This window comes from Porites lutea, chromosome 3 (genome assembly GCF_958299795.1).
Source record: "Porites lutea chromosome 3, jaPorLute2.1, whole genome shotgun sequence".
Classification (NCBI taxonomy): domain Eukaryota; kingdom Metazoa; phylum Cnidaria; class Anthozoa; order Scleractinia; family Poritidae; genus Porites; species Porites lutea.
In genome coordinates, this window is record NC_133203.1 from 19,686,448 (window position 1) to 19,693,947 (window position 7,500).

The 7,500-nt window shown below is 37.6% G+C and overlaps 2 protein-coding genes across 2 annotated transcripts; both read right to left on the reverse strand.

Annotated features, from left to right (window-relative positions):
• Nucleotides 1–2,060: 2,060 nt before the first annotated feature.
• LOC140929477 (uncharacterized) lies at nt 2,061–4,206 on the reverse strand. The gene is made up of 4 exons (XM_073379262.1): nt 3,441–4,206; nt 3,056–3,132; nt 2,498–2,606; nt 2,061–2,251 (listed from the first exon to the last, which is right to left on the reverse strand). Exons 1-3 carry the CDS (start codon nt 3,901–3,903, stop codon nt 2,526–2,528), a joined length of 621 nt encoding a protein of 206 aa, XP_073235363.1. The 5' UTR covers nt 3,904–4,206; the 3' UTR covers nt 2,061–2,251; nt 2,498–2,525.
• Nucleotides 3,928–6,423, reverse strand: LOC140931839 (uncharacterized). The gene is made up of 6 exons (XM_073381560.1): nt 6,143–6,423; nt 5,800–5,888; nt 5,605–5,713; nt 5,111–5,359; nt 4,405–4,560; nt 3,928–4,213 (listed from the first exon to the last, which is right to left on the reverse strand). The coding sequence occupies exons 2-6, from the start codon at nt 5,885–5,887 to the stop codon at nt 3,928–3,930; spliced, it is 888 nt and encodes a 295-aa protein (XP_073237661.1). The 5' UTR covers nt 5,888; nt 6,143–6,423.
• Between the last annotated feature and the right edge of the window lie 1,077 nt (nt 6,424–7,500).

Consider the following 7,500-nt stretch of genomic DNA (forward strand, 5'->3'; position numbering starts at 1 on the left):
AAAAAGATTGTGTAACATTGACACAGCGGTTTTATAAACTCTGTCTGGATCCTGACATTTTACAATTATGTATTCTAAACAGAGGTGATATTCGCGATGATCCTGTTGACAACAGTCCTCGACAATTCAGAAAGGCCGCTTACAGACAGTTCATATTAGATAAGTACGGGTATTTGGGGAATCGCAAGGTTGTGCCATCTTGTGCTGTTTGGAAAGTTTGCGGGCAATATCCTTCCCCAACTGGAGTGTACATGGGTTTTAGAGATGATTGAATGTGCATAACATTGTAGACTCCCAAATATATAAATAAAATGCAAACTGACATAGGACCAACTCTCCCATCTGCTTATTTTGGGTTAATGAGAGACCCAGGCATGCATCCAGCCTCCAAATTGAAGCTGTTTTGTGATCCTGACACAACTCAAACATTACAGTTCTACACAGTTGTTTTACATTCACTAAAGGGCTAGTAGTTATAGTAGACCAAATGACAAGTACACAAAATGCTGTATTCTCAAATAAGGCTTTTTGAATTCCCTGTAATTTGTTCTCTTGTCTATGTGTTTGGCTATAGATATGACACTGAATGACCCATATTTATGCCTATTATAACAGCCAGTTCCTATTTATTTTACATTCATGACCAGTTATTGCACATTTTTTATTTAGTTTTCCTGTAAATAAGTTATTATTAACAAAAAAATCTGATTATCGAAGGTATGTTTCCACCATGTTTGTCATAGTATGAATCACCAGATGGCTGTACTACATGTAATAAGACATGTTCATTGTTCTTCCAACAATTCAATAATTAATGTACTTGGAAACCTTTCAGCCTGGGCCAAATGTTACTGTTGCCTCAAAATTGGCTGCTAGAAACAACATTTACAATGAACATATTGAAAGACTAAATTAACATCTATATTTCTTTGACTGGTCTGGGTGGTTTATTTAAAAGGTTCTCAACAATTATTATTGGACACATTATCAAACCGACTTCTTTGAGTTGCAACCAGTTCACTAGTAATTGGGGGGTTAGAAATTGCAATCGTTGGTGTAATTCTTCTTGGATCATTTAGAGACATATCCATGAAGTCTTGCATGGATCCCGAATCATTCTTTCTCAACTTGAAAATCTTTGCCATAAGCATTGGGATGTAGGAATAATCCTTTTTACTTTTCTCTAGAGCAACACCCCAATGCTTTGTGCGTTGATTGTATCTCCGATGAAACATTTTCTCCCCTGACTCATCAGTCTGGGTTTGACGATAGAGGTGATAGTTGTGATCTATGGCACAGAACTTCTTTCTTGCCTTAAAGGCCTTGTACCTAAAAACCAAAATTAAAAACAATAAATGTTACTTACTTCTGATCAGTGACATTTTGTTTTCTGTATTGGTCCAATCAAATGTTAGCAGAATTGACCTGAAGCACTTTTAATTCTTATTGTTATTTACTGCCACCTTTCAGGTTAAAAAAGCACGAGAAGGTAACTTAGAGAGTATAAAGTACAGGAAATCATCTATTCTCTCAATGCATAGGTGGCACAAAGGATATCGATTCCAGGAAAGACAACCTCTTAATTTCAAAACACCTCTCAACATCTTATACTTCATCACCTGACAAATCAATGTCCTGATAATTCATATCTAATAGCCTTACCAAAAGGATGCTAGGTGCATTACCATTTTGGTATTATCCATCATTCAGGTATTGTTGAAGAGGGGGACCGGTGGCATTTGGGCATAAATTAATTGACTAAAAAATTAAAACTTACCCGAAAGGCACACCTCTTTGATGCATACATGAGGGAATGGCTGTTTACAGTTTCCAGTGTTCCAGTGTGTCTGCAAATATAATATTAGTATACTGTATTTAAAGAGTTTTGAATAAAACAAGATTTCCAATACTCAATTGTGGGTGCCCATTTGATAGCATGTTCTACCTGAGTTAAAGGAGGTGCTGCAACTTACAGTGTAGTGTAGGGTGCGGTTGAAAGCTCTAGTACTTGCCATATGTTTGAGAGTTTATGAAAAATGAATGATCTTTCCTACCTGAATTTGACATAATACTTGAGTGATGCCAACAGTCGTGGAACAAGTGTGACTTCCTGAAGTGCCTGAAAGTCTTTCTCCCTTCTGTCAAACCAAGGCAAATCATGCTGCTCTTCATCAACTGGACCGTGTTGACATTTGCCATCAACCCACTCATGCTTATTGCACACATGATGCAACAAACTAATCCAAAGTGTCTACAAATGATGAAGAAAATTAAAAGTCAATGTCTCCAGAACAATACAGTAAATCCTTGCACGTCTTTTGCCAAGGTTATTTTCTGTGCCTTTGTTAGCTACAGTCTTTAAACCACAAGCGTGATGCTTGGTCCTGCACAACATACAGGTATTAAACTGACAAAGTGACCAAGAATTTACACACGATAGAACAGTGTGACAGTAAATGATGGTTGGAATGAACAATAAACAACTATTTTTTTTTACGTTGAGTTTTGATTCTTGTCCATCACAATTAGAGCAACAGTACCAAAAAATGGTTTATAATGTGATCAGTCCACTGAGAACTTTTTTCATTCCCCTTCGTTTTCCCAAGCTGAAATCAAACACAATGAAGGAAATGATAATCACTGGTCAGTAATTGAAATAAAATAACTTGCGATGGAAACACATTAATCAAAGCTACTAGTTGTTTCAATAACAATAAATTATTTTAAAGGGATGTAAGAAAAAAATACTTGTATTCAAATTTGCTGTGTGCATGCAGCATGATCAATCTATCCAGTGTTTTCACATGATGTCACGACAGCCATATTGGTGTCCCAAGACAATGAAACGGCGGCCATGTCGGTGTCCCAAACCAATCCTGTGGGAATTGAACTCTTTTCTTATGCAAACGCTTTCTTTTGTTCAAATAAATTTGCATAGATGCTGGCTGCGTTAGTGAAAACACTGTATGCAGGCTGATAGGTAATCATCACTATCATCTTATTATTTATATATTATTATTATTATTTATATAATATTTTCTTATCAATGGTATACCTTCATGAGACACTTTCTTATATTCTTCGACTTGTGCCAGATATCAAGTGAATGGGCAACGTCTTTGAATTCATCAGCTAATGGGTAAGAAATAAATAAAAGTGGATTAATTCAAAAAGAAAAGCTAATTGTGCTTTTCTCAAATTCTTCAAAATTCTGTAAATGTACCAAAGGAGGTCAGCAAATGTTTGTATGTTGAACAAAGCTTATGATGAGAAACCCTTGGATCACAAAAGATAAAGCAAACACAATGTGACATGTTAATGCCATGCTAAATCTGACATCCCAGACTATTATCAGCTGTATGATAGTGGGTATTGATGTACTATTTGCACATTATTACAAGAATATTACTAAAGAATAGGAAAAATGCATTGTATTGTACCCATCATTTTAATTATGGATGATGATGCATCAGTTACTACTTCTTTCAGGTTCACAAGGAGCTTTAATTTTTCACTGGAACGCTTCAAGGCCTCTTTCTCCATATTTGGTGATTTCCCACCAACCTCTCGTTTATCCATGCACTCCAGGTGCACTATGTACTCTTGCAATGCATCTGTTACCATTACAAAGTAAGTCAGATACTTTGCTGAGTGTCCTGGAGAGTCACTCTGCCCATCACCACTGACTACTAACTCCAGAGTTCCAATCAGTGAAATTATGTTTGTTCTCATCCACTCCCACCATTCATCAATTGCTGGAACCCAATAGAACTTTTGTACTCGCAAGAAGGAAGCCCTGGATGGACATGAGAGACCAAGGAATCTGCTCATCAGTTCTATCTTGGAGTGGTTATTTCCAGATAACAGTACTGCTGAAGAGAATTGCAGGTTGTTAGAGTACATTCCACCATATTCCTCTGATGAGTGTCATTTGCCCTTGTGGCCATTCTGACACTTCCACCACAGCTCCATGGTACAGCCAACACTTTTAGACTTCACAGTGCATTCGCTAGCACAGCCAGGTTCCTGGCATCTCCCTCTAAAAAGATCAATAAGCCTTGTCTCTGAAATGATAAATTTTTGTTCCTCAATCTTGAGCAGTTCCTCCACGTGGGTATGTGCTTCCTCTGCACGTGAAAACTGGAGCCCAGGCCCAATGGGATACTGGCTATACACATCTTCTTCCTCCTGGCTGTTCACTGTTGCACTGTCACTACAAAAGAAAGGCACAGTCAGATCAACAAATTGTGCATATAGCCAAGCATGTACATGCATCTAATAACATCATTACATTCATATTTTCCCATTTCTTTATTAATTTTGTTTGAAGGATGGGATGAAAATTCCACCAGTGCTATAAACCTACATATCTAGATGGGTAAAAAAAGTTAATCACAGAATTACCTGACAAGCTCTTCTACTAGTTCTTCCCCACTAAGGTCTCCATCTTCATCTTCATCATCGTCTTCACTCTGGGCATCATGCTCACTATCAGAGTCTGAGCTGCTGGTACCACTGTTTTCATCACTGTCCTCTAACAGTGTCAGTATATTCTGCATACTAGAACAAAATGCCAAACATGTATTCAACCAAAAAAGAAAATCACACTTACTAAAGATCCATGAAGAGTATAAAAAGTTGCAGTGTCAAAGTTATTTCAGTAACCCAGAAACAGAAGTCCTCTCATTAGGCAGTGCACCTTTTAACATAATCAGGAACTTTGTATCAGTAAACTAATGGATATGGTCATAAGACTTCCATTCCTCCTAAACAAAAGGCTTTTCATTTCTAATAAACCTGTTGATCACAAAATTACAATTATCACATGTTTACATATTTTATTACTAACATTAATTTCATCCTCTAAAACCCACCCATCCAGGAAAATTCAGTCCTTTTCATGGGATAGATATGCACAATTTCTGGGGCTTCTGTATACAATAATATATATGCTGAAGTTATTTTTTTATCTCTGGTAATTTTTGTTTTTATTTTGTTTGAGGGTATGGTAATGTATGCTAATGAAGTTGAAACAAAGGAAAATTAAAAATTACCTGAGATAAAAAATTAACTACATTACAAACAAAAAGTCACGTAAAGATGGCATTACTTTGTTTCATTATCGCTGTCATCAGGCTCTTCACCAGACAAGCTTCTGTCTGATGTTTGACCTTCTGAAGTGTCTGACTGGAAGGCTTTGTTGGGGGTCACTAGTACTGAACCATCAAGAACTTGAAAACTAGGACTGTCAGGACCCTCTGTTGTTTTCTGCATTTCCCCATCTTGATCTTCATCCTCAGACAAATGTAAAAATGAGCCTGTTATGTCCACGAACCTCTGGTTGTCGCAGCTCTTGTTTCTACAAATAAATGAATAAGAATAAGTCACCAATAAATATTTTGTTGAGCTAAGTACAGCCTAAGTGCTCAGTTTACCAGCATCCTGGTATAAACCTGGCTGAATAGACAGTGCGTCGAGATATTATTGACTCCAACACTGTAAACGTAGAAGTGCTGCCCAAATACTGAATCATGAAAGGACAATATATACCATGAAATCACATGCGGGACAAAATGTGGTCTACTGGGAAACATCTCACTATACCTTTCTGAAACTGACAAATGTTGTAGGCTGGCACTAGTTATCCCTGATGGAGAAAAGAACAGACTCCTTTTCGAATGCTTGACTTGACCAGGAGTAGAAGTGACTGGGCCTGAAAACCAAAATATGTTGACATCGGAAAAGTCGTCACAGTCACAAAAACACGACAGGAAAGAGCAAACATGTGGCTGTGTTTACCTGATGTATCAGTTCTTGTCCTCTTCGATCGTTTGCTTCCACTGCTTTTCCTGGCCATCCGCACAGTTTGCATTCCCTTCTTGTTCATTCTACATGAAATATAATTATCATTCTCTTATGAGTCTATCAAACAAGATTTCTATATATTACGATGAATGTGTGAGATTCGATTAGACAGAGGAATTTATTACCCGCTTGAAGATCGAGATCAGGAGGCACAACACAAAGTTATGCCACTAAAAAATGGACACAAAAGCATAAGGTGTGACATAATATCAATTCATGGGAAAGCAAAGTCATTTGAATACGTCTTCTTCAAAAACGACAACCAAACATTACTCACCTTTGCAATCAGGACATTTCCAATGAGAGTAAATGAGCAGCGAAGTCCGAGTCTGTGTTCAGCAAACTCATACCTTTCAAAAACTTCCATGTTTGGTGAATCCTTTTAGTAAGCCAAACACGACTTCTGGATCCGCACCAGACTGATCTGTAAAGTCTTTCGGCTTCCAGCGATTCTTCTGAACGACCTGTCGACGGACGGACACGACGTCTCTTCTTAACCTCCATGATTAAAACGTTATTTTTTGCGCATTCTTAAAACTTAATCACTCAAACGACACAAATACATGTTAATTACTACTATTCAAGTATAACTTGGCCAGCCAAAGCGACGGATGTAAGAACAAAACGACAGATTTTGAATGATTGCAGCAGTAATGGCGATTTCGAATTTAGTGTTGACCCGACAAATTTATTCTGCAGAGCCTGACGGCGCGCATGTGCATAACGGTGATCTAGTCCCTTTAAGTATGTGAGGCAAAAAGAATCTACATGAAGGTAACATCCTGTAGTTTGGTCTTAAAGATTATCAAGATTATCAAGATTATCAAGTCATTTGTAAGTGGCCGTGACTTAAGTTTTATTGACAACAGCAAAATAGGAAGCAGCATGCTGAACAGTAGTGGCCTGAACCTAAATCAGAAAGGTAGCGCAGCACTTGCTAAGAATATTTTGAGTCATATTAGTAATTGTTATTGATTTAAAGAAGTCAACAGTTTTTTGCCTGAATGTGAACCAAATTGTTATGATGATATGACCTCTGCCTTGAAAGTAAGGGGCTTCAAAATTGCGAGTATTAATGTTGCCAGTCTCCTGCTGCATATTGAAGAGCTTCGTCTAATTATGGCTGATCAGTGTCTTGATCTGCTAGCTGTTAATGAGACTAGACTCGATTCTACAATAACTGACAACTTGGTTCATATTGACGGCTATTCAATCCTAAGAAAGGATCGAAACCGTAATGGCGGCGGCGTGTGCATTTATCTCCGATCGAATATTAATTATTGCCTTAGAAATGAAATAATTCCCAATAACGAGTTTGAAATGTTAAGTGTTGATATTAAAAAGCCTAATAGTAAAGCTTTTAACGTAACTGTGGCCTACAGGCCCCCTAGCTGTACGGTTGGCTTCTTTGAAGCTTTAGAGGCTATTGTTCGCATTATTGACATGGAATCTAAGGAACAAATTATCTTAGGCGATTTAAATTGCAATTATCTATCGGATAGAAATAACATGCACCTGTCTCAGTTGAAGCAATTAAGTTCGATCTGTGAAAGGGTAGTCTACGATCAACTATACGGGTACTTAAATTCAAATGGCCTGTTAGCAAAAAACCAGTCTGGATTTCGTTCCCTTCAC